The sequence below is a fragment of the Girardinichthys multiradiatus genome, chromosome 6, assembly GCF_021462225.1.
Source record: "Girardinichthys multiradiatus isolate DD_20200921_A chromosome 6, DD_fGirMul_XY1, whole genome shotgun sequence".
Lineage (NCBI taxonomy): Eukaryota > Metazoa > Chordata > Actinopteri > Cyprinodontiformes > Goodeidae > Girardinichthys > Girardinichthys multiradiatus.
In genome coordinates this window covers 20460799-20488245 of record NC_061799.1, presented here as the reverse complement: position 1 = coordinate 20488245, position 27447 = coordinate 20460799, and the positions used below count along the sequence as shown (strand labels likewise).

The following is a 27447-nucleotide window of genomic DNA, read 5'->3' as shown; positions in this document are numbered from 1 at the left end:
AAGGTTAGAAATCGAAACTCACTGAAGGCTCAAGCAAGATGAAGTTGTGGCACTTGGGTGGATTTAGATTTGTTTCTTGCTGTTCATTAATAATTCAATGAGGTGAGCAGATTGTTGAAATGTGGGGATTAAAGACAACCTCATCACACCTACCACCTACCACACTCTACTTTGCTTGCATCTCTGTTGGAGTATACATTAACAGGATTTTATTTGTTTTAAAGGTTCTTAATAAGGAGCAGAAAGGACTAAGGGCCAGAGTTGAAATATTGAGGTCTTTGGGTTTTTTCCATGTTTCTCCCTTTGAGGTCATCCACAACTGACTTTACTTTATCTTGATTTTAATGTGAGGTTGCATTTAAGATGTTGTTTTCTGCACCTGGTGGTGTTTCAACACACACGGGTACAGAAGACAATGGCATCTGGTCGCTTCTTGAACTTGAAGAGTGAACCTCTGTGTTATCTCGGCCTGTTCACCCCAGCTCCACTCATAGCTGGAGTTTTCTGGCTACTGAGGGAATCTCTTCAAAGTTTGTGCTACTGGTAAAGTGAACCACTGACAGATCTTTTGTCAATGGGAGCTTTTTAGGGAACTGGAGTGGAAGCTAGCATTGGCTTCTTGAAAGTTAGAAGTTCTCCTAACTCTTGGAGGCAGCTTGAGCAGCTCTTTGTCCCCCTTCCCTCAAAGTAGCTGGAGATGACGAGCAGGGAAGGAAAGGTGTTATGTCCTTTAAGGCTTTTTATGGCATCCATCTTTCACATGGATCCCAATAAGTGTGGAGGGCTCTGTATTAATAGTCAGTCTATTACCTGCTATAGAAGCCTAAGGGACAGTTTCACTGTCTGAAAAGTGAAAGGTTTGTTTGAACTACTTAAGATTGTTTTCAGATTTGGATGGAGAGTTGCTGTGGGTAGTGACATTTTAATTTAAAAGGAACTGTTCTGGTGACCTACTCAGTCATCCCCAGTTTATTTGAATTTTTAATACAGCAGAGATGACAGAAGTCAGTAGGATTTTTTCTTTTCAATGAGATAAAATAACAGTAAATATCGACCAAAGGAGAATTAATAGCCTGTATCTTATATGACCTGGGGGTAATGAAATATTAAGGATTTATCACTGACCAGTTATCTAGTCTAAAAGGTTTGAGGCTTAAACTTACTTCAGATAATATCACAACTTTTTATTTACAGGGAAGGATTTAGTAAGGGGTTTGTTTTATAAAGCACAAGCATAACTGATCACCTTTAACTGTTTATATACAACAAACCAAATCTCAGCCATTGGGACTCTGTCCTGACTGCCTCTTATGGAGCTGAATCATCTTCCACAGAGCAGCTGGATGTCAAGGGAGCAAACAGTCTTTCACTCAGACTGATGTGTTGTTAGTTTAGTGAGAGGATAAGGATTTATACTGCATACATTTATAACCTGTTACATGCTCACACACTTTGACAGAGATGGATGTGAGACGAAAATAGTCCTGAAAAAAGATGTGCGACATCAGTCAGCTGCTTCCATACTGCACGCTCCATCACACAGCTCTTTCTGTCTCCCATCAGCCCCAACAGAAGTCTATTCACTCATTAAGAACACAGCAGGAGGAGATCATTTCACAAGCATACACATCAGTGCCTCTGCAACATGCCCATGCCAGTAAATTAGCACAAGATGCTCCTCAGTTAGTCTGGTCTATTCTGGGACAGTGTGAAAAGTTTGGTCATATGATGAAGCACTCACTCGGTTGTGGTGATGAGGATACTGAGGAAGTTTGTTTTCAGTCTGCTGTAGGTGCTCACACTACACCATCGCTGCGTAACACATGCAAAATCACTAATTAAATAAAAGATAACCATATTTTAAACATTCAAGCAAATTTTGTGAAGCTGTTTCTGGAAATTGGTTATTTTGTCATTAGATAGCATTGCTAAATATAGTCTATATTCCCTTGAGAATGAAGATTCTTACCTCAACTCCAAGATTTACAAAAGGGAGCATTTTACCAAGGTTGAAAGCTGAATAGGAAAAAATAAAGCCACTTTGCTGTCAGCCTTTCTCTGTATCTACTAACTTAAGTTTTCAAACGCATCACTGGTATTTAATTCCTTCTTCACTCAGTGACACCATCCACACCAAAGAGTGTTGTTGTTGCTGCAAATGAAAGAAATCTCGAAGCCGCTGGTCTCCAGTCAGGGCGGGTCAAGCTGAAAATCCAGTCATGGGCCGATTGTGCTTTTTTAGTAGCTTCAAGTAGAACTGCTCAGATGCTCTAGCATGGCTGTGGGCTTTTTGACGCAGTGAACAACATGTTTAATTCTTTGTGGCAAAAATGTTCTGCTTTAATATAACACTCTACTTACATTTGGTAAAGGGAAAATCTGCTAGGCTTTAAAGCTCAAAATCTGCACTCGAGACTAATTTCTTTTTCAGAGGAGACAGTTACTATTCTGTCAGGAAACAAGCTCTTATGCTTATATTTTTACAGTGTCTTACAAAAGTATTTCCCCCCAATTAGCCTTTTCACGGTTTGTTATGCTAAACCACCAACTTCAGTGTATGTCACTGGGATAGACCAACACCAAGTGGTATATAAATGTCAAAGGGAAGGAAAAAGACACATTTAATTCTTTTTTAACAAACAGAAAATCAAAAGGTGTAGCTTGAGTTTAAGTTACAAACAATATTCCAAGCTTTGAACATCTCACATAGCACTGTTCAATCCATCTGAGAACAGAAAGAATATGAGACAAAACGGCAAAACTACTAAAACATGGCGGTCCACCTAAACTAACTGGCAAGTCAGGATGAGCATTAATCAGAGAGGCATCCCAGAACCTCAATAGTAATTGGCACATCACTCAGAACATGTCTGTGATGAGAGATGGTTGTGGCAGCATCAGGCTGTGGGAATGCTTTTCTTCACCAGGGATTTAATGGGAAGAGTAATGGAGCTAAACAAATGGCAATCCTAGAAGAAAACCCTTTAGAGGTGGCTAAAGACTTGAAACGTTCTCAAGTTCACTCTCCACCAGAAAAAAAGACCCAACGCACACAACCAGAGCACCAGCAGAACGGTTTAGGTCAAAACATATTCATGTATTGTCTCACTTAAAACAGAGAATGAGCACCATAACACATTTTAATGATTCTCTGTCTCCTACAGAGCTATAACAGGTGTTGTTTTTCAGGTGTTGGTGTCTCTTTCTCACTCAGTGGTGGTTGTTTTTTTTTTTTTGCTGCTGTTGGCCTAATGTGTATCCCATTCTCTTCTCTTGTCCAATCATGATCCACCTTCAAGTCCTCTAGCAAATGGTATTGGAGATTAGTACCTGTAAGTCCATCCATTCTGGAAATGATCTCAATAACCCTAGCATCAGTCCTGAACCTCCTTAATTCCAACCTTCACATTCCTCCATCCAGTTGTTCATCACTGCATGCGGCCCTGAGGTCCATCATTGTTCGCACACTCTCATCTGCCTTCCCAACCCGTTTCCCATCTTAAGATGAATAAGATACATTGACTGGTCCTGGGCCTCAAAGGGAAATATATCTTCAAGACATTGCACATACACCATACAGCTCATTAGTAACAATTACACCTGTTGTTTAGCTGGAAACTAAAATCAATTAAAGCATTTTGCAGTCTTTATTATAAACCTGAAACAGTTGAAATTGCCTCATGTTAAGAAGGATGTACAGAACTGAGAGAGATTTGGTACCAATGGAGCAAAGTGAAGGACAGCAATTTGTTTCTTATGGCTCAATGCACAGTCATAGCTGGCTGTCGGACGGAGAGCACTGCTCTGACTGAATCTTCCTTTGTACCAGATCTGTTACAAAACACAGCCATCAGAAAGTAGCTCTTTATGGGAGTGCTGATGCCCTGAAGGCACATGCGGTGGTTGTTGTCCACACAAGAGAACCTGCAGAAAAGGCAGAATGAGCTTGCCCAGATCATGATTAAACCCTAACTCACATGCACTGTGTGCTACAGAACCACTGCAGAGATTGTTGACAGCCTTAGTGGCAAAAAATGTTTCAGAGGATATTAAATGGAGCAATACGTTTTATTTTCAGACAGAGAGAAAAAGGAAAGCAATTAAGAATTAAATTGTTCCAATTTTGCTCAAATCTGTCTTCTTTAAGAGCAAAATGAAATCCTAAAGTGTGAGCCAGGGATGTATTATTTGCATGTATTGAGCTGAATGCTTGATAATCCTCAAATTAACACCTTAACCTGTGTGCTTAATCAAGTTGTGCATGCAGTATTATGTGCCTGCAGTTGTTTTTTTACAAATATTCAAGGAGAGCCTGTACATATCCACCCTGATGATCCATGAAGGTAATATCTCTGTGCCGTTGTCATGGTTTCAGGCCCGGTACAGGAGGGAGCATGCCCAGAAGAATGTTCCGTCACTCCCCCTGGTGGAGAACTTGCTGAAGGACAACACAGATGGCTCCGCCCTCGCTTCCTTGCTGCACTTTTACTGCCCCCAGGCCGTCCGGCTGGAAGGTGGGTGCCCTAATCTGAACATCTGACTTTTCTTTGATTTCTTTCTCATTGAGTTGCATAAACTCAGCAAAACAAGAAGTCATATCAGGAAAGCCAAGAATGACTTCTAGTGATTTTATTTTTTTCTAATAGTACTGTGACCACTCCCCTGTTATAATTACAGAGCAAAATTGCTCTGGCATATGTTGGCAACCACCCTCTATGTCTAAAAAATGAATGACAGGATAGAGGTTGAAGCCACTTTTTGTTTAAATTTTAGGACTCACACCTGTCACCAGTTATAATGAAAGGGATCTGCAATGAACATACCATTAATCATTCCTTTTTGTTATCATCATAAGAATTTTGATTTATTGAGAAAGCAAAAAGTTCTACATGATGATCCTTACATACCCCAAACACTAAATGTTTTGTTGGGATCGTAATTTAACAATTTGTTCCACTAATGAGGTCAGCAAAATATATCAGTATTTTTTTTTTTTAAATCAATAAATGCAGTTGTGTACTGTTTAGCGATACAACTGCACAGACCTTTATAACGGGTATCCTGAAGTAGCATATTCAATAACTGGCAAGTTATTCTTAGTTTACATCCTTAAAATTCCTCCTAGAAAGCTGAAGATGAAGATTGTTTTCTGAAGAGTCCAAGCATAGGAATAATTTCATTATATAATAATTAAAGTTTTGAAATGTCATAGCCAGAATCCATAACTTTATACAACAAAACATCTGTGCGGTCTCCTGAAGAGGACAGCCGATGTCCTCATAATCTGATAGATCTGGAGAACCTTTGCAAGGCAGAGTGGGCAAGTATTGTCAAGTCAATATGTTGGATGCTGATAGAGGAAAAAAAAAGATGGAAAGATAGGGAGACTGAAATGTGAACGTAAATCAAAACATTTTTTAACCACTGCTGAAACCAGGTTACTTTACCTTTTTATTTATCCTTTTTCCCTCTAACACATTTGTTTGTTTCTGAATTACTTTGTCCTGTACAAACACCACATATATATGTATATTTTTGCAGTACTAAAAATAGGCATTTTAACAGGGGTGTGTACTCTTTTGAGAGCTTCTATATGTGAAAGACACAGTGGGTACGTTCTTCCTGTTCATATGACAACCACAATACATTTGAATTGGCTGTTTGAAACACAGAATGTATTTATCGTCCACTATTGTCTTGTTTTCTGATGTTTCCTCCTTTCTACCAGATATTCAAAAGAGTTGTGACCCTTTTGTTTTGTAGTTTTTACTTGTATTGTGTATTAATAGAAGACCACAGTGAGGATGATGACTAAAGAATGACTCTGCAGTGCAAATAGGACCTAGGACTGACATTAAGAGGGCGGAGGCGATGAAACAAAGAGGTTTCCTCTGAGCCTATCTTTTCTAAAAATGCCCTGGGCTGAGACCTGATTGGTCACGAGTTGTATGTTGCAGAGAGCCGTTAGAGGACTACTTATCAAGCTGCAGTTTCAAATAGGTTGCTGTGTGTGCTCCTGTGTTGATTCCCTGAAATATCCTAGGGTTGGATTTAATTCGCAGGCAAGCGTGTGAACCAGATGAGATTGCAAGCCACGCTTCATTAAGGTCTCTTGCTTGCAGCTGGATTGTACCTAAAATTAGTACAGTAAAGTTCAAGATGATGTCAGACCAGAGAAATTAGCAGCTATAAGTCTCAGCTCTGTTTTCTTCATTACCACATTCTACACACGTCGGGGCTGTTGTGAAACACCAAGGGATAAAAATCCTGATGATTCATATAGGAGGTCAAGACGGGTTAAAAATGGGTGTCTTGAATTGTCTGAAGCATGTTGAGTGATTCAAACATCCGCTGCAAGTTGGGAAGGCATTTTTTCTGCTATTCTTTTTTTTAATGTTTTGCCATTAACTGAACCTTATCGCTTTTCATCTTCCTGTTTGGTATTTGCACTTCCCCCTCCCTTTGTGTGTGTTTGACCCCTCCCCTGGCTGAGCAGATATTTGCCTCAAGGAGACCATGTCTCTGGCCGACAGTCTGTACAACCTCCAGCTGGTGCAGGAGTTCTGCAAGAACAACCTCAATCACTGCTGCCACTTCAGCCTGGAGGACATGCTCTACACACATGCATCCATAAAGGTATGAACCTCCAGTATTATGATGATCAAGTAAATATGTGTGGAAGATGTGGAAAGCTCTTTTTAATGATGCAGGATTCAGCCGATGAAAGGATATAAGGAGAGATGTTTTTAAGGGGGAGTAGAAGGAAACTTAGGGTAGGAAATTACACAAGGAAAAGTTTAACACTGAATGTGCATGTTTAGTCTGTTGACCTCATCCTACTCACTGCTTAGAGAGAGAACAGATTCAGAGAGCCCTGACCCAACTCTGCCGTCCATGTTTCTCTTGTTCTTGGAGAAAAATCTTGACAAATCTCAGGCTTTAGACAGAAATCAAATTTTTTAAAATATTTTTATTTCAGTTTTTCTGTACAACCTGAAGAGCCTCTCAGTGCCATCCAGACATTAGAGAGCAACAAAGCCAGCATTGGGTAAATAGTATGCAGAGAGCGTGGGTAGAAACATTCAGGATTCATGTCACAGTCTCAGCTGACTGGAACTTTCCTCTCTTTGATGCAACACAGCAGTCGCTTTCATCCTCGCACACCCTTTGCTCTGCATTTCTTCTTCTGCCTTCATTTCTCATTCATTACACTGTCCATGCATCAACTGAATAGTGGTTTTATGGTACAACAGGGAGTCATGTGGGTTTTTAAAGACTGGCACGCTGCCTGTTTGCTACAGACTTACTGTCCACAGAATCTCAACTAGTGTTTGTGCATGGTTTTACCCATTGCATTAAAAGATGGTGCTTATATGTTTATACTGCTATGATGGAATGTAAACTAGACAAAATGACACCAGAGATATGCTTAATAAATTTCTGTATTTGTTATTAATTTCAGATACCAACTGTTTTATTCAGTCATATGGGACATACAGGGCCTTGCAAAATAGCAGTATTTAATCTGAGAATATATTACACACAGGTGGAGTCTATAAACTAACTAGAAGACTTGCTTGCACTATTTTCTACTTATTTAGAGGGATTAGAATATATGGGGCTATATAAAAATGCAAACAAAACTACTTAGATTGTTATTTAGAAAAAGATCGACTTCACAACTATTGACTACTTAACGTTGGTCTTATTGCTTGCAATCCTAGTAAAATACAATGAAATTTAAGGTTGTAACATGAAAAATTGTTCAACAGTAAGAGGTCTGAATGATTCTGCAGAGAACTGTGTTTAAACTACACTCCAGATAGTGGTTTGGCAGATTTTATGACACATCTGGGTTTGAGATTACAGAGGTCACACCACTCAACATCCACTGATATTTGAGTACATGAACACGCCCATCAGAACCCAGCAACACTTGGCTGACTGTGACCTCAGTGGTCTTTCAAAAAGCTCAGAGATGGTTTGAAATTTTCATTTTTTTTGGCGTTGCATCTTTACAGAGATGCATAGAGAGAACAATAAGTGTAAAGGCAGATGTTACATGTAAAAGCTGAACATGAAGATGTGTGTGATCTTTCAGAGTAACTATCTGGTGTTCATGGCTGAGCTTTTCTGGTGGTTCGAGGTTGTGAAACCCTCATTTGTTCAGCCCAGAGTCTTCGACCCTAACGGTACAGTCCAGTCGGCATGCCTTTTGATAGTAGTAAAAACATCATTATTTTTCTTCATGTAATGAATGCTAGTTGTTGACTAATGATATGGAGGATTTGTCCTGTTTTGTCATGCAGCCTGTGAGCCTGTCTCATTCTGCAGAGATATGGCTCCTGTGTCCAGTCCTGTCAAACAGAACTATGCAGACAGACTTTCCAGTCCAGAAAACCTCACCGCTGAAGGTAGGAATTATTATGATGTGCTATATGTGTTCAGTTGGATTTTTTCCTTGACTGTTTACTATTTGACCAAAGAAAGCGAAAGGAAAGTTAACAGATCCACCGTTATGCATACTTGTCTAAAACAATTTTTGTAGCTTCTGTGTCTAAAGGGGCCAGAATACCCTGATAAGATGTCTGGCACACTTATTTTAGGTGAGGCTTGCCATACTAGCCAAATGGGCAGACTTAATGCAAATGTGTTTTATGGTAATCTTATACATCAGTCTGGACTACAAGCTAGAAGTCAGCTGACCTTTTTTAAATGCACATACAGGGTTGCGTGGCACACTAAGGATTAAAAAAGTCCCCAAAAATAATATAACACATAGGGAAAAAAATAAACTTTAAATAGATAATAAACTGTGCACACTAGTTGTTGGGTGCAGTAACAGAAATGAAGAATGAGAACAGAAATGGGAATGAATAGAACTTAGGTGGCAATGCGACTGATGCCATTGAGGGGTTGTGGAAAAGCATAACTATCGGCTCGATGACGTGGGAGTACAAGAATGCCGATGCTCTCATTTTTAAAACCGCTATGAAACACAATTACATGGACAGCAGGAGACATGCAGGTGTTTGGTCCTCAAAGGAACAATCAGGAAAACATGAAGATGTGGTAGCTGAAAATCCACTCTGCTAACTGAGTGGATTTTCAGCAGGGGAAATAATGTTATCTTATAACCAGGATTGCAAAGATTTTGTTTCTTTTTTTTTCTGTGAGAACAACACAAATTGATTTACCAGATGTTTGTCGTAAATGTCCTACCTTCACTTAATGTTGCCAGCAGATAGCATTGTTTTACCGTGAAAAACAAACAAATGTTGCTGGTAGCAGCTACAGCAGGACACCTGATCAATGCAGGTTGCACAATGATCACCTGCACTGTTGTATTGCTCTTGCATCTTATACTGCTCTATATTTACTCTCACTCACTTAAAACTGTGCACATATATTTATATTATATTGTAGATATGTTTATACTGTTTAATTTGTACTGTATTGCACCGACTATGCCAAAACAAATTCCTTGTATGTCCAAAAACGTACTTGGCAATAAAGCTTTTCTGATTCTGAGATTTTGTTTTGTTAAGAATCCAGATGCCCCCTAGTGGTTGTTTTCAGTTCCACACTGGTAATAATTGAAATATGTAGCTATTAAGAATCCAATGCAAAATGTAATTGATGCAAGATTAAGGTCTGAAAGGCACAATGTGGAGCATAAATATACCTAAAGACATGCAAGAAAAAAACTGGTGTAACATATTCTTTTCCATATTGATGCATTAGGTTGTCTTTATTCTCTCCACAAATAAATTTGCTGTGTTGTTTTTTTTAGAAAATAAAGAATTTCTTAGATGATGTAAAACTAAGAGCTCCTGTGTCTAACAGGCCTAATGAAGAGATCTACCTCCATGTCCTACGTTGATGGTTGTGTTGGGACGTGGCCCAAAGAAAAACAGTGAGTTAACAAAGTTGTTACCATAACCGAGCCCTCACAGATCTACATTTCATAACTGTCTATCGCTTTCCTGTTGTACTGACAACACATTTCCTTTTCTTCTCATTCTTCAGCTCCTCCTCTCGGGGAATTTCCTTCGAGATTCCCCTGGATGGAGACTCCACGTTGCCGCCTCTTGAGGCTCCTTCTTCCCGCACTATGACCCGCTCAGCCAGTACTGATGGTCTGGGGTTCAAAGTTAATTATGCAGGAGGGAGAGGAGGCATGAAACGCCACCTCTCCCTCACACCAGTCCACATGAACGGGCAGGGTCGAGAGATCCCAGAGGAGGACGACTTTACTTCTCACAAACCTTTAGGACGGAACAACACTTTCTCTATCAAGAACCAAAGCAGGTGCAGATGAGGAATGGCTTTCAAATTTAAGCTTTACAGGCAGTGTAACTGCATCACCTATCAGTGTAATCACCTGCAGTTCAATAAAAACTGCGAATTGTAAAGACATTCCTGCATATTTAGAGATATACCATTCAAAGTTCTGTTACAGATTTCTCGTACGGCTTTGACCTACTGATAATAATTTTAGACCATTCCAAAATATCTTAAAGAGCTATAATTGACATTTTTTTTCAAAACGTCCTGCTATAAGCAGACATTAGTTATTTATACAGAGAGCTTGTGGATGTTTACCCAAACACAACAAACAGAGCTATATCAATGAAAATCATAGGGGCTGTGATGTGCAAAATAGCTCTAGTACGATCAATGAAAGAAAAAACAGAGATGATTACATAAATTATTGAACTTCTCCATCCCCATCGGTCAAGGTGGAGTTGTTCGTTTGTTTTTGCAGGCTGGTGCTATTTGGCTTGAAAAAATGTTTTGGTAGGTGTCGTGTCAAAATAACATCCGTGACAATCCCAGGATGCAGGTTTTCCCTGGCAGAAGATGAAAGCCTTACCTGTTAGTCACGTCGAAGACAAATCAAGTGACAGTAAACTAAATACAAACACAGACAGCACCTCTGGTAAAGCTGTTTAAAATGCCTTTAAGGCCTTGTAACATTTTAATAAATGTTTGAACCTTGTTCAGATACAAAGAACCTTTAGTGGCTTTTGTGATTTAAGAACATGAAAAAACATTTTAGTAGAAGTAATAATTATTTCAAGATTCACTTTTACTGTTCTCAACTTTCTGATTTACCTGGCTCTTTCTCTAGGTACCCCAATGGAGTGTTACCAGATAACAGCAGCCCTAGTAAGTATCAAGGGAACCACTCCGGCCACATCAGTCCATCAACTCCTCCAAGCATTGAAGAGGCTCTCAAGATCATCCATGACACAGAGAAGCCTCATGCCAGCCTCGATGTTGGAGATGGAGGTAATGGTTTCTTTCTGCATGGTGCAGAGCCTTCATATCCTTTAGGGGCTCAAGCTCCAGGGGACGACTTGGGTTCAGCAAAGACTCGGGTGAATGACCTAGACCTCAACTCTGCATCCACTGATGAAGTTGACACGGGCATCCATGTGCGGACTGAGGACATCCAGAGTTTGGATGAGGACTCCTCGTCTCTGAGAGACTATTCAGATATAGATCCGGACTGTGAGGCCATGACAAGGTCATGCCCACTGCCTGGCAGGCAGGAGAGGTGCAGGAGAGGACACAAGGAAGGAGTGGAAGCCAGCCCTGAGGGTGAACAGGGACATGGATGCGACAGAGGTAGCCCCTGTCCCAGTTCTGCAACCACACTCCCCAGGTCTTATACAGGCAGTCCCGCCTCTTCATCGGGTGGTTCTGGTGGGGGTCTGGTGCGGATGACTAGCTTTGCAGAGCAGAAGTTCAGGAAGTTAGAAGGAAGGAGCAGCGGAGGAACCACCACTCCAGACAGTTCTGACCTCAATGTACCTTACACACACTCAGCCAGAACTACATCCTCTCAGGTTGGTCCCTCATTCTGTCACTCATGTCTTCTCACAAACTTTCCAGAGTAGACAGTGCTGCAAAAAAGTGTTTGCCACCCCACAGATATCTACTGATCTAGCTTTTTGTCAGATTTGAATATTTCAAATCAATTTCAATTATCACACAAAAATAACCTGAGAAAAAACAAAAAATTGTTTTTAAATGATTTCATTTATTAATATAATTTATTAAAAAAAACTATCCAAACACTGTGCCGCCACCTTAACTGGTTGTGCCTGCCTTGGAGGCAACGACCACCATTGATTGTTCGAAGTAATAAGTCTTTTACATCGCTGGGGGGTTTTTGCCCACTCATTGTTTCAATTCAGACTGCAGGACCTCCGAGCATGAACGGCCTGTAACAGCATCTAAGTCTGAGTAGCATTGGTTTTGGCATTGGAACTCTCCCATGGATCCCATTTTTAATCAGTCGCTTTCTTGTTGTATGACCGCTAGAGATGAGCACTAGTCCCCGGATGGATGGATGGATGGATGGATGGATGGATGGATGGATGGATTGTCTTTCTTGTTTAACTAAGGCTAATGAGGCCTGCAGTACTTTAGATTTTGTTTTGGGTTCTTTTGTGACCTCCTGGATGAGTTGAAATGCTTTGCGTAATTTTGGGAGGCTTGCTGTTCCTGGGTAAGTTCACCTCTGATCCATGTTTTCTCCACTTGTGGATAATTGCTCTGACTGTGGCTCACTGCAATACAAAACACCTGAGGCTTTGTGACCCTTTTTAGACTGATGAATTTCAGTGACTTTGTTTCTCATCTGATCTTAAATTTCTTTCGATTGGGGCATGATGTGTTGCTTTTTCAGATCTTTTTGCCTATTTTTAGACTGGTTCTATTTAAGCGACTTCTTGATTATACAAGTTTGGCAGCAATTTGACCTAGGTGTGGTTTACAAAAGTGAGCTAAAACATGTTTAATCAATTCATAGTTTGAGAATGTTTTTGTTTTCACTTAGGGACAGGTTGTTTTGAATAGCTATTTTTCTTGGATAAATTACATAATTGGAAATCAACTTTTTGTATTTACTCCTTTAAGTGATAAAGTGCTTCCTTTTATGAAAAAGCTTTTAAATGTTTTCCAGTCAGAATGTATTTTGGCCTTCAAACAAGATAAATAGCTGTTTGTAGTTCCACTATGTCAGTAAATTTTAACAGTTTAGATTTTAGGAACAGTGCTTTTGTGTGATTCAAATAATCGATCTTATTGATTGTTCTTATTGCCTTCTTTGCAATGTTATTGACTGTAGTGATGTTTTGTAATTATTGCCCCACATCTCTACACAATAACCAAAGTAAGGTAAAAATAGGGAACAATAAAATATGTTGAGGGCTTTTTCTTTTAGGACCTGTTTGGCTTTATTGTATATCTAATTTGAGGTTTCTAGTTTATTTTAACATCAATAATAACTCCAATATTTACTCCATTTAGCTGTATTTGGTTTTTTTTTATATGTGATCTACAGTTCCCAAATAGCATGATTTTGTTTTGGTCAGGTTTAAAAACAACTTATTTACATCAAACCACAATTTCAATTTGTAAACTGTTTTGGTTACATCATTGGACAACTGCTCCAGATCATCTCCAACAAAAAGACATTGGTGTCGTCTGCAAATAATACAACTTTCATATTCTCATATACTTTGCATACAATTTAACATAGTCCTTCTAACCCCATGTCTTTCCAGCTTATTTATTAATAAATCGTGATTCATTGTGTCAAACGCCTTTTTAAGGTTTAGAAATACTCTCTTACTAAGCTTCTCATCATCGTTTGCAAAAATAATCGAAAATAGAATGTTAACGGTTTTATGATCTGAAAAAGTGAAGTCGGACAAAAAAACAAAAGCAGAACAAATCTGCAAGAGGCAAATACTTTTTCATACCACTGTATCTTCTGTAGTAGCAGAATTATAGATTTCTAATATGTTGATGTTAAATTATGTTTTTTCCCTAGTTCTCTACACCTCCCCTGCCAATCACTTCACCTTCTCCAGCTACCCCATCCCCCAGAGATCCCTCCCACTTCATAGCTTCAGAAATGATTCAGCTGAAAATGAAGCTTGAAGAAAAACGCAGAGCCATTGAAGCCCAAAAGAAGAAGGTACGCAGTCTTGCATCACCAGAGAAATCTCTTATTGTGGTTTTAAATCTAATACTGGGTTCTTCGCTATTTTCAGGTAGAGGCAGCTTTCACCAGGCACCGCCAGAAAATGGGTAGAACAGCCTTCTTGAACGTAGTGAAAAGGAAAGGAGTGACAGGCCCGCTCAGCCCAAACTCAGGAGGGGCAGAAACAGCTTTGCCTGATCCGGTCTCCTCCTCAAAGGAGGAACGGGTGGAGCGGTGCAAGCCTGACGGAGCAGCCCCAAAATCTCCTTGCGAAGATGGTGGGGGTGGGTAACGTTAGCATGCCTCTTTTGCTTAGCTCAGCTGATTTGACTTTATAAATGGTGGTGTTTTTTGGATTGTGCATTTACTTGTATTTGTTGGTGGTGATAAGGCATGACCCCTGGAGAGGTTGACCTTGCCGAATACACACGTTCCATTGAAAGGCTGAACACATCGCTGGGCTTCCTGCAGACTGAGATGCAGCGTTTGGGCCAGCAGCAGGAGAAGATCATGGCTATGAGAGATCAGCAGCAACAGGCTTGGGTGATCCCGCCTCCTGCTCCGTCTCCACACAGGTATCCCTTACTGCCAAATCCACCAAAGAGGTTATTGAAATGCAAGCATCCCATTACTGTTTGCATCTCTTTATCCACACAGGCAGCTCCGTGAGTTGCGCAGCAGCAGCGTGACAGGCCGAGGATCAGGCCGTGGTTCAGTGGGATCCTTGTCCCCGATACTGTCCTCTTCCGGATCCCCACGCGTCCCCAATCGTTCACCTGCAGGCATCAAACGACGGCCGGCCTCATTTCATGCCAGAACACCTCGGACTCCCCGTCCGAACGATCTGAAGGTCACCCCCATCAGCCGAATGCTCAACACCCCCACCTCAGTGGACAGCCTGCCTAGACTGAGGCGCTTCAACTCCACCCAAACGCAGCACAGCCCTTTTGCGTACTTGGGCCATGATGAGGGAACAAGGGAAAGACACAACCAAGATTCAAAGGGCAAGAAAGAAGACTCTAAGAAAAAAGAGGAGACTGTAGCAAATAGGAATAATAAAGAAGAAGCCAAAGAAAAGATGAATGAACGACTGCAGGAGAGCACAGAACTCAAGGGACAGTCAAAGACATCAGAGGTTTTGTGCCAGCCGGTTTCAGAGATCAAAGGTGGAGTTGTTAACCAGAGTCAAGATGACACCCAAGAAAGGAAGGACCTGGTGGAGGTGCCTTTGTCTCTGCTAAAGCCACCTGGTGGCCAGGATCAGGAGAGCACAGAGGAGGGAGAAAAAGGAGGAGAAACTGTAGATGACCAAAAGATGTGCTGTGGTTTCTTCTTTAAGGTGAGTTGGAGCTAAAGGCCCTGGGTGTTCTAGTTGCTCCTGAAGAAGCTTTCTTTAACTGAGAATTAAGTTAAAGAAAGCTTAAAAATTCAATTCAGTTTAATTATATAGCGCCAATTCCCAACACATGTCATCTCAAGGCACTTCACAGTCAGGTACAAACATTCCAAAAAGCAGTTTGAACTAACTACTGTTTATATTAGGAGATGTTCAACCTTCCTGTTATCTACGTTAAGTTTTGCTCTCTCCCTCGTAGGGTTAATAAACTTGACATTTCAAGACATGTCTTAGAAATTTGTTTCCCTGAGCCCTCTCAAAATTTATTTAAATCACCTCACTGGAAATATTACTCAGTAACAGCTTCCCCACCATTGTGCGTTGATGTCAGCACGACCTGGTGGCATTTACAGATAGTGCAGTCGTTGACTGGAAAAAGATCGAATTTTTCAGTTTCTGACTGGCCAAACCTTGGTCAGGATCTGTTAAGCTAAGATGTTTTCCTGTCAAGATATTATCTTCTGGGTTAACATTTAAAATTAAAATAAAAATTAAAGATGTAAAGAATTGTTTTATTTGTGTATGTAAATGTTCTCATTCAACACCAGGATGATGTGAAAGGAGAAGAGGACATGGCAACAAAGAAAGCAGCTCTGCTGGAGAAGAGGCTTCGGAGGGAGAAGGAGGCTCAGGAGAGGAGGCAACAACAGGAGCTGGACCAGGAGCAGAAGAAAGAGGCAGCACGGTGTGTCCTCTCTGCATCGCATTGTGTCCAGATAAATGCATGCTCTAGATAGTTCTACTTTAAACTTTTAGTCTTCCATTACATGCTTTCTTGTTCTTGTGCAGGCTACAAGCAGAGGAGGAACAACAGAAGAAGGATGACGAGAAGGCGAGGAGGGAATACATCAAGAATGAATATATGAGGAGGAAGCAGCTCAAGCTGATGGAGGACATGAATGAGGTCATCAAGCCTCGTAGTGGAAGTCTCAAGAAAAAGCAGCGGCCCAAGTCCATCCACAGGGACGTCGTGGAGTCGTCTACTCCTCCTGTGAGAACAACAGGTGAGTGACCCACAAGACACAGTCAGAATAATGTTTTCACCGAGTGTCTCATGATGATCCATGCTGGTCCTGTTTGCTACTTTCCTGCAGGTGTGCGTCCTCGGGGCTTCTCAGTCTCAAGTGTCTCTTTGGCGTCCCTCAATCTTGCTGACAATAACAGAGACCAGCCAGATAACAGGAAGAACAACAGGTAAGAAATGAACTGGCTATACCTTCGTTGATCTGTGAATAACAAATCTAAAAATTCATATTCGCTCACACTTTCCCACATTTCGTCACATTAAACCAGCAAAGTAAATATATTTTATTGGGATTTGATGTGATACATCAGCACAAAAAAAGCATTATTGTGCAAAGAAAAGGATACATGTTTTCAAATTGTATAAAGATATAGCTAAGCACATCTAGAGATCTACATTTTTGTCCCTTCTTGTTTGCAAAATTGCTCAGTCAGACTGGATGGAGAGAAGTCTTGCCACAGACTCTCAATTGGATTTATGTCTGAACAATTTAATTTTAGTTCTGGCTGCATGTTCAGTGTCGCTTATTGCTCGTGTACTGACCAGATAGCTTTTTTCTCAGTTTTGTTATATTTGTGATAATGACAATAAAGGAAATTCTGACACTACTTCGTATTGGTCTGTTGCATAAAATCTTGAATATTCCTATTGTAAAGTGACAAAAAGCAGAATAGTTGAATACTTTTCCAACTGCCTATGAGCTAATAGTTGGCTAATCACCTTAAAAATTAGTTAGAAGTTACCGTTTTTGTACATATCAAGTTAAACTAACAAATCCTGTACTCTCCTTGATTTAACAACTAACTCATCCTGATGAGACTAGTTAGGAATGTGTATTGTACTCTGACCCTTAGAAGGCTTTGTGGTCAACAGTTTGATTCTCTGTTCTCCCTGTCTTCTCCTTCTTCTACTTCTGCTCTGCATGCATCCTTCAGAGGCAACAAACTTGCTTCTGCCCATATCCCGTTTTTTTTAAGCTCTCCCAAAGACAGAAAGGGAAGGTTAGTAACACTCTGACATCAGGTTAAAGTACTTGGAGATGTGTTTCTATGTAGATAAGCTGCAGCTTCATTTTAATTTTGTATTGGCTTTTATTTTATTTTAAATTTCAGCAAGTAAAAGCAGGTTAATGTCTTGAATGGAATGCAGTCTTTGAACCACTATAGTTTTGTGTTTTTCCTAAGGTCCATCAGACGCAGGCTGCAGAGCTGTTTCCATCTCTTCTTCTTCTTCTTGCTCTGTATCACATTTGCTCTCTACTTTATATTTTAGCTGTTTGCTTGCTGTTCCCTTCATACAGTGCCTTGCGCAAGTACTTGGCCCCCTTGAACTTTTCAACCTTTTGCCACATTTCAGGCTTCAAACATAAAGATATAAAATTCAAATTTTTTGTGAAGAATCAACAACAAGTGGGACACAATCGTGAAGTGGAATTAAATTTATTGGATGTGTCAAACGTTTTTAACAAATAAAAAACTGAACAGTGGGCAATATTATTCTGCCCCCTTGCGTTAATACTTTGTAGCGCCACCATTTGCTGCAATTACAGCTATAAGTCGCTTGGGGTTTGTCTCTCAGTTTTGCACATCGAGACACTGAAATTCTTGCCCATTCTTCCTTGCAAAACAGCTGGAGCTCAGTGAGGTTGGATGGAGAGCATTCATGAACAGCAGTCTTCAGCTCTTTCCACAGATTCTCGATTGGATTCAGGTCTGGACTTTGACTAGGCCAATCCAACACCTGGATACGTTTATTTGTGAACCATTCCATTGTAGATTTGGTTTTATGTTTTGGATCATTGTCTTGTTGGAAGATAAATCTCCATCCCAGTCTCAGGTCTCTTGCAGACTCCAACAGGTTTTCTCCCAGAATGGTCCTGTATTTGGCCCCATCCATCTTCCCATCAATTTGAACCATCTTCTCTGTCCCTGCCGACGAAAAGCAGGCCCAAACCATGATGCTGCCACCACCATGTTTGACAGTGGGGATGGTGTGTTCAGGGTGATGAGCTGTGTTGCTTTTACACCAAACATATCGTTTTGCATTGTGGCCAAACAGTTTGATTTTGGTTTCATCTGACCAGAGCACCTTCTTCTACATGTTTGGTGTGTCTCCCAGGTGGCTTGTGGCAAACTTTAAATGAGACTTTTTATGGATATCTTTGAGAAATGGCTTTCTTCTTGCAACTCTTCCATAAAGGCCAGATTTGTGCAGTGTACGACTGATTGTTGTCCTATGGACAGACTCTCCCACCTCAGCTGTAGATCTCTGCAGTTCATCCAGAGTGATCATGGGCCTCTTGGCTGCATCTCTGATCAGTCTTCTCCTTGTTCCAGATGAAAGTTTAGATGGACGGCCGGGTCTTGGTAGATTTGCAGTGGTCTGATACTCCTTCCATTTCAATATGATTGCTTGCACAGTGCTCCTTGGGATGTTAAAAGCTTGATAAATCTTTTTGTATCCAAATCCAGCTTTAAACTTCTCCACAACAGTATCTCGGACCTGCCTGGTGTGTTCCTTGGTCTTCATGATGCTCTCTGTGTGTTTTGAACAGAACCCTGAGACTATCACAGAGCAGGTGCATTTATACGGAGACTTGATTACACACAGGTGGATTCTATTTATCATCATCAGTCATTTGGGACAACATTGGATCATTCAGAGATCCTCACTGAACTTCTGGAGTGACTTTGCTGCACTGAAAGTAAAGGGGCTGAAAAATATTACACGCCCCACTTTTCAGTTTTTTATTTGTTAAAAAAGTTTGACACATCCAATAAATTTCATTCCACTTCACGATTGTGTCCCACTTGTTAATTCTTCACAAAAAATTAGAATTTTATATCTTTATGTTTGAAGCCTGAAATGTGGCAAGAGGTTGAAAATTTCAAGGGGTCCGAGTACTTTCGCAAGGCACTGTATTTTCTCTATAGCAATGAAGCCAGCCACTTTGCTTTGCTTGGTTGAACACGGCTCTGCTTCGCCCGAGTGTTTTACTATGATGTGATGCAAGACCACAGGCAGACTTTGGAGAACTGTGTCACAATGTCTGATCTTGCTTTGACCCATCTCTGTGTTTCTGTGCGTGTCTCTGTGTGCATTGTGTGGTAATATGTTTTACGTGTTTGTGCCCGTCTGCTCCTCCTGTGATTGTTATGTCTGTGTTTGTCATTTGTTGGTCGCCATCAGGCCAGACTCCGCAGAGGGTTTTTCTTCCTGTCCTTCGGGCGGCAGTCGTAACGGAGAGAAAGATTGGGAAAATGACTCGACCACCTCCTCCACTCCCTCCAACACAGAGTACACAGGTAGGGATGTAGAGAAATGTGGAGCTTTGTCTTCTCTTCTATTTGTCTAGTGGATGTTTAATTTGTGCCTTCTCACTCTTCCTTCGCACAGGACCCAAACTGTACAAGGAGCCTAGTGCCAAATCCAACAAGCACATCATCCAGAATGCCCTGGCTCACTGCTGCCTAGCTGGCAAGGTCAACGAAGGGCAGAAAAACAAGATACTTGATGTATGTGCTGTATATGTGTGTGTATAACTAACTGGTTAAGCTACATAAACTTTGAATAACTTTCTTTGACTAATCTTACTTAAACCAAGTTATTGCGACAATATTTGAAGATTAGGGAAATATTTTCAACTGACAGCTTTTATTAAAGTAAAACAGGGAAATTGGCTAAAATATGATTAGTCAGCATTTCTTGTGGTTTTAAAATTTAGACCTTACACCACTAAGGAATCCATCCCTTTTATGCTTATCTGGGAGTGGTTCAAAGAGGTACAAGGTCCACGAAAGAAATTTGGTTATCGCTTTCCTTGGTGACATTCAGAGGATCCTGAGGCATTCCCAGGCCAGAAGTATTATATAGTATCTGCAGCAAGTTCTTGGTCTGCCCTGGCCATTTTATGTTCAGCACTTTGTTCACTGGCCACTGTTTTAAAATGCTTGAAGCACAGCCTGGGAGAGGCCATGCTTTCCTTTTTATGAGACCTCGATTTGTTGTTCAGAACCTCACTGTGGCCACCTCAATGTCCTTTTCCATAAGTTCCCTAAATCCTCCCATGTCGGTTATTGACACAACTTAATTACCAACAACACCTCATGGATAATACATCCTCTAAAGCTTTTTTGATCCTTGAAATTTAGACCTTTCAAATTCAAGATCTTACTACATAGCAATGCTTTGGAAGTTTATACTTCTAGTTAAAAAATATGTCAAACAAGTTACTGGATAAGCTTAATCATATGTGTTCTACTTGTCATTTGGTGGTTTAATCTGAACTCAGATCAGTATAAACAGCAAAGCAACTCGGAACTATTGTCTGGTTGTTGCAAACCAGGAAGATATAAGGATAAATATACCCTTAGTGAATAATCCTACATTAATAAATATGTTTCTTCTGCACAATCTCTTGCAGGAAATGGAGAAATCAGAAGCCAACAACTTCTTGGTGTTGTTCCGTGATTCTGGATGCCAGTTCAGGTCTGTCTACACGTATTGCCCCGAAACCGAGGAGATTGCTAAACTGGTTGGCATCGGCCCAAAAACTATCACTATGAAGATGATCGAGGCTCTGTACAAGTACAACTCGGACAGGAAGCAGTTCAGCAAGATCCCGGCTAAAACTATGTCTGCGAGCGTGGACGCCGTCACCATCGCCAGCCACCTGTGGCAAACCAAGAAGCAGGGGACACCCAAAAAACACTCAAAGTAGTGCCAGATGATAGAGCAGCATCTGGGCATGCTCTGTTGAAATAAACAGAAGAATAAGTGGATTATGTCTCGGGTTTTTTTATTAGAGGGACACCAATTACCATTCCCAAAAGTCACAACTGGAATGTTAAATCCCATTATTACACATAAAAGTAATACAGAGCTGGCTATGACACTACTTCATTGAGGCACAAGCGTGTTCTTGTCAGCATGTGTATCAGTGTTCTCATGTGCCAAAAAAAGAAAAGATAATACCAGGTGAGCCAATGCCTTACCAAGCTGAACCACTGAAGCACTGAATGTTATGCCTCTCAGAGGCACTTTGGGTTCTCTTTGTTTGTCATGTTTAGCATTATTCTTGTTCTGTGTCACATGGATGCACAGTGGGTGCTGGTGTCATTTTGTTTGCGCCTGTCGAAAACATCTTTTTGTTGTCTGTACACACAGATCTGAGATCAGATTACGCCCCCTTCATGGTCAACAGAAGGGCGGCCTGTCTGTGATCAGAAGCATTGTATTTGATGTAAGTTCTGCTGATGTAAAGACATTTTTTTTGCCTTTGTACATGCGGTTGGCAACCCTAGAAACAGGTTTCATTTCTGTATATGTGTGTGCCGTACAGTGTAGTGCCACCAGTGTCAAGAACACCTCAAGTGGCGATTACAATCGCTTAACAAAAGTAATGAAGACTGTATGGAGTCCCATCAAATTGTTCTGGAAAACACCTGCAACGGACTTTTAATTTATTTTATTTTGACATAGCTTTGAAGATATTTTGAAAAGCATCTTGTGTATCGTTTAAAATTCACTGCAATCCATCGCAAACAGTACTTACATTTGTTTGTATATAATAGCAAGGCAAGCAAGTTAGCTCTTGGTAGCATTTGAGTAGCTTTTTATAATTTATCATGTTTAAGTATGTTCTTATTGTTTTCTGAGGTCTTTTTATTGTGCCACAGTTGGAAAAAGTCAGATCCCTCAACAGCATTACTGGTAAAACTACCATGAGTTAGAAACCAAATGGAAATCTCAGTGTCATCAACATGTGCAGTAATTTAAATTCTTACTATTGACCATGCTGCAGAGTGAATAAATGATTCCAGTAACATGTCACATTAACGTGCTGGTTGTCCTAACTGTTACATCCAGATTAGGATTTAGATTGTGTTGTAAATACTGGGATGAACCTACCTGTGCTAGCTGTTACAGACCCTCTCCACTGTTGTCAAGTCTGATCTGAGATGTTTCCACAGTGTTATTGTCAGTCCTTTTCACTTTACCTTACTGTTACATTTTTATGTCATGCATTTCTTTCAGTATGTGTTGACTTTGTACAGGTATATTTTGACATATAAGAAGTATTTTTTGTAAGGATATTTACCAGTTGGACGTGTGCACTAATCAAGCAGTACAGTAATTGAAGGACGTGTGTTTGAATGCCAAGCTTTGCTACAGGAGGAGGTGTTTTATGGAATGAAGTTCTTTTTTCTTTTCTTCAGCTGTGGGTTCATTTTCTTTTGAATCAGAAAAATATGATGACATTTTCATGGACTTTTCTTGTTTTGTTTTTATTATTTTCTGTTTTATTAAAATGCCAGCTCTTAACAGTTTGCACGGTCTGCCTTGACTTAATTTTCTAAAGCTCACTTTGTTTTATGTTGATATTAGCCATCACTGATGGTAAGGTTGTTAATATCTTAATGAATAAAAAGTAAGTAGCTGCTGTATTATTTAGAAACCTGATCATTTTTATGTGAGCTTCATTTTCACTACCATCGCGCTGTTTTTTTGCCCTATCTGTGCTTTATGCACAAGATTTATAAACACTGCAAGCACTCTTTTATATTAACACTATTGGTCCCTGGGTTTCTAACAGGTGAAGGTTAATATCTAAGATAACTAGAGCAGACCCCAAGATGCTAAAAGAAGTCTTCAAAGACCTGTATCATATAGCAGGCTTCTGCTACTTTTGCTGTAAGAATGCATGCCTCCTAAATCAGGAGACCGTAAAGGCTAAAGTTCCATAGGAGGCGTGCAAGGAATCAGGAATAATGTTCTTTAGGCAGATGAGTCTATGATTTAATCATTTAGACACCACAACAGAGGATGTGCTTGGCGTAAACCAAATACAGCATTCCAGGGAAACAACCTTATTCTAACTCTGATGCATGGAGGTTGATCTTTGGATGCCATGCTTGAGCAGGACTGGGCCGGCTCATTATTGTAGAATCCACCGAGAAGTCTGTCGTGTTTCAGAGGGTGATTGAGCATGATGTAAGAACACCTGTAACAAATCAAAATTAAAGCTAAAGCAGAGCATGACAGTAACCCAAAACACCACTAAATCCACCAAGGACTGGTTGAAAACTTCCAAGTAAAATGCCAGATCAGATCCTTTTCTTGAGTTCAATTACTTGAAATGCCTTCTACATTCAAGAAAACACACAAATATCACACAGCTGAAAGAAGTCTGCATAGAGGAGTGGGTCAAACGTTTTTTAGGCCGGCAGATGACTACAAGAAGCATCTCAATGAAGTTATTTCAGCAAAAGAGTAACACCAGGTATCAGAGGGGAGGAAGTCCTAACTTCCCCTTAGTTGAAATACTAAGAATGGACATATCTTCTGTTTTAATGAGTTAACCATGGTCACCATGGTGTTTATTTCTGATTAAAGTAGACACCAGAAATAGACTATATATTTTCTAGTATATTGTGCAGTCCTAGTTGAAACACTGAAGGGAACATGCTCATAAATTGATGAGCAGTGCTTTAAGCATGATGATCTTAATGAGACTTTGGCCCCAGTTACTCTAGTATCAATATTTTATTAAATGCGTTGTTTTCCCCTTTTTTGAAAAAATAAAATCCAATACATCCTCAGCTGGGTAACAATTTGAACTCAGAAGTCAGAGCTCAGAGTGGTGTCACAACCCAAATGTGTTTTAGTTGCAAGGGGAAAATCAGTGGGATTTGCTATTTGTTGTGGTAGTAAATACTGTTATTAATACTAGCTGATGACTGAGTGCCAATACATGGTTCACAGTTGTTTTTGGTGAGTGGCAGCCATATTGCAGACAACACTGGGCTGTTCGGTGACCTCCGACTTTCCTAGGAAATTCCAACTTCATAGGGCGATCTTGTTGTATTTTTGACTGGTAACTCGAACCATCCAGTTTCCAAGTACACAGAAAGCAAACCTTTGAGCTTTGGCTGAGAAGAGATTTTTTGCAAAATAATTGTAGTTCTTGGTTTCTTTCATACCCTTTCCTTTCAGTCATTTATTCAGGTTACATTTGAAGCTTAATAGAAACAGGGTACAAACACAGCGAGAGATGTGGAAAAACCCATGAAAGATTACTCTGCTGTTGCTGTGGTTTCTAAACTGGACCTCTGTGTTGTCGTATTTTCCATTTTGATAACAGACTAGGGTCCTATGGTTCTGTTGTTTTTTTTATTATTCAAATTTCAGTGTGCAGATGCCTTTCTGTGATTGGTGGATCCGGAAGACTGATGAACTCAGAATGGTTACCTGGAAGACGCATAAGAGAACGCTGCTGCAGTCTCCCCATCATTCATCTTCTGCTCCTCCCAACCAGCCACACCTTTGTTTGTGCACCTGTGTACCCATGTGAATATGTTGAATCTTTGTTGTGTCGAGGAGTTTGTTGGGGTGAGCTGCCATTTCAATTTAGTCTTCTTTTAGTTTTCGCCTGTTTATTTTAGTTAAATAGGTTAGTAATTGTCATTTTGTTTATTCATTTTATTAGGTCATTTTGGCATAATATTTCAGATAGTTTTCTTTTGTTTGTTGTTTTGGCATGAAGCTCACCCTGAAGTTAAACCCAGCTTCTTCTCTCTATGCAAAAAACCTTCAATAAAATGCCTTGTAAATAACCATTCTAAACTGTTCAACTTTGTCCTGTGGCTGCTTGAAGTCTGCTGAAGATGAATCGCCTTTATGTTGTCACCTGGCCACCCCTAGGCAGGTCATAACACATAATCTCTGAATATCAATTCAGTTTTATTTATATAGCGCCAATTCACAACACATGTCGTCTCAAGGCACTTCACAAAGGGTTTGTAATGGTGCGGGGTTGTTGGGGAGGTTAGAATAAACTACTGAGTGTTAGAGTTTGGCCATTTTAGAATGGGCTGTGTATAGGGGTACTAAGTAAAATAATAAACTTATAAAGTTTGTCCATCTAGAGCCCACTGGTGGCCATTGTTATACTAAAAACCACAAGGACTGGGAGTACCTCTCTCTATCAGACTGATTATAGCCATTAGAAAAGAGAACGGGTCGCATATGTAGCAGAAATGGAGGGTGTGTTTGCACCTCAACCAATCCAATGCATATGTCTACAATACAAATTGAGGTGGGGTTTTTTTATATCAGTCTCACCGAAAATTATCTTTGCGTGTGAGAACGGAGGTGCAAACAGAGCAGAACATATTTCTATGCAAACTATCTGGGTTAGTGAGGATAGGGCCTTAATGAGACACAGATGTAAGCATGGCAGCCATGTTGGATTGATAACAAATGGTTTGAATTCTAGCTCAGAAAATGGGCAGCTAGGTTAGGCACTGGGAGGAGGGGTTCATTGATTTTCTGAGTTTAAAACAGGAAAAAACCTGACCTCAAAGTACAGATGGAAGGCACTATTTTCATCTGGGCTAGATTTGGTAGATATTTGGTTCAATGCACCATTTTATGGACATCTAAGGCTTTTGTTTGAAGTTTAAATGTAGACCTTTTTAGGCAACATTGACTAGTGTAAAATGATGGAGCTAACTAAACTAAGTAGTTTGTTATTATTGTGATGACAGCTTTTTTTTAATACATATTAAATTTATCATCAGCCTTGGCAACATTCTGCCAGTGCTGCTTCCTCCCTGTGTTAACAACAACTCTAGTGTAGTAGCCTTTTCTGGAAATTACAATTCTTTCTCCACAGATGATTTCCCGGAAATGTAGTTGTCTGTCAGTTCTGGTTTATTCTTTCTGGCATTTTTGCATTGTGTTGTGGGCAACACAACTTTTCCATCACTTTTAAACCAAGCAGTTTTGCTTGGTCTAAACCTAGATGATAGGTTGAATAGTAATGAATAGACGTATCAACGATTCATGTCTGAAGTGTTGTTGATTCATGTCTAAGAGTGTTTTCAATACGGGTTTCTGAATGTTTTTTCTCTGGTATTTAACTTCTTGGAACTTTCTGTGTTCCTTTTTGTGCGTGTTCCCGTTGTGGATACTGAAACCCATGCCGTTTTTGTACAAATTGCTCCCTGACTCAAGTGGATCCTACTACAGCCAAAGTGCCGTGGCGCTCTATAGACACAAATCTCTTCCCACCACATCAGCAGAGCCCAGAATACAATAAAAAAAATGAACTTGAGATCAGACTAATACAGCATTAATCTTAGATTTGTTTTATAGACACTATACAAAAGCCAAGGACTGCCACTCCAAACACGGTGAAAATGTGTAGATACTCTTCATGGTCCATGAAAAAAGTCCTCAATCCCTGATAGGTCAGTTTTTTGGGAAACGCAAATGTCTGAACAGAGTGCTTGGTGCCCTGAACCACTTTATTGAAATGGTCACCCTTTTGGCAGAGCCTTAAGCACTTTTTACCCAGTTAGACACAACTTGTAAATATATTTATACCCACTACAACACATTTTGCACTATGATGCACTTGGGATGCATAATGATCAGCACATATAGCAAAAGTGAAACTCAATTAAAGCACTGGTGTCTCAACTTAAACACTCAAAACACTCAAAAATTAAACTCAAAATTTGTTTTGAAAATGCATTTCCTTTTTGCACAATAAAGGTTACTTTAAAAGTTTTCTGATTTGATTATTGTGTTTTCCTTTTTTATATGTTGCGTGTAATGACTGTTCAGTGGAGTTTTACATTTTGATTGACTGGGGTCTGATGTGACAACATTGGTGTTGAGCACTGCTTAAACTGTTGGGCAACATTTTGGTTTTGAAGGAAGAATCAGGGGTTTTGTGAATGTAGTTTGAAAATTGGGTTTTGTGTTTACAGTTTAGAGCAGTGGATGGATGATTTAAATGTGTCTTGGCAATTGAAAAAAACTAAGTTACAATGACAGCCCTTGTGCAGGTTACAGTGTCTCAGACACATACCATGTATTGTTACATATAAATCTCATGAATATTTATCTCTTTCTCTGCTCACAGAAACACCCCATGATTGTGCATGAAGTTAGTGTGTGTGGAGGATGGATGGATGGAGGCGGTGCTCTGCAGGCAGCAGGCTCGGCAGGGCGGCT

The 27447-nt window shown here is 40.2% G+C and overlaps 1 protein-coding gene across 4 annotated transcripts in view; it reads left to right on the top strand.

Annotated features, from left to right (window-relative positions):
* camsap2b (calmodulin regulated spectrin-associated protein family, member 2b) overlaps positions 1–22751 on the top strand; it is a 41257-nt gene extending 18506 nt beyond the window's left edge. The window contains exons 6-24 of one of the 4 annotated variants that reach the window (XM_047367443.1): positions 3300–3332; positions 4376–4514; positions 6497–6636; positions 8102–8192; positions 8310–8414; positions 9847–9916; positions 10030–10311; positions 11135–11855; positions 13850–13996; positions 14073–14286; positions 14394–14577; positions 14660–15341; positions 15947–16083; positions 16188–16402; positions 16493–16592; positions 17358–17423; positions 19612–19727; positions 19819–19937; positions 20846–22751. In XM_047367443.1, the coding sequence (XP_047223399.1) occupies positions 3300–3332; positions 4376–4514; positions 6497–6636; positions 8102–8192; positions 8310–8414; positions 9847–9916; positions 10030–10311; positions 11135–11855; positions 13850–13996; positions 14073–14286; positions 14394–14577; positions 14660–15341; positions 15947–16083; positions 16188–16402; positions 16493–16592; positions 17358–17423; positions 19612–19727; positions 19819–19937; positions 20846–21142 (3858 nt within the window). In that variant the 3' untranslated portion in view covers positions 21143–22751. The remainder of the gene's footprint in view (positions 1–3299; positions 3333–4375; positions 4515–6496; positions 6637–8101; positions 8193–8309; positions 8415–9846; positions 9917–10029; positions 10312–11134; positions 11856–13849; positions 13997–14072; positions 14287–14393; positions 14578–14659; positions 15342–15946; positions 16084–16187; positions 16403–16492; positions 16593–17357; positions 17424–19611; positions 19728–19818; positions 19938–20845) is intronic. The other 3 variants (XM_047367444.1, XM_047367445.1, XM_047367446.1) reach the window with 3 other exon arrangements.
* Positions 22752–27447: the final 4696 nt, after the last annotated feature.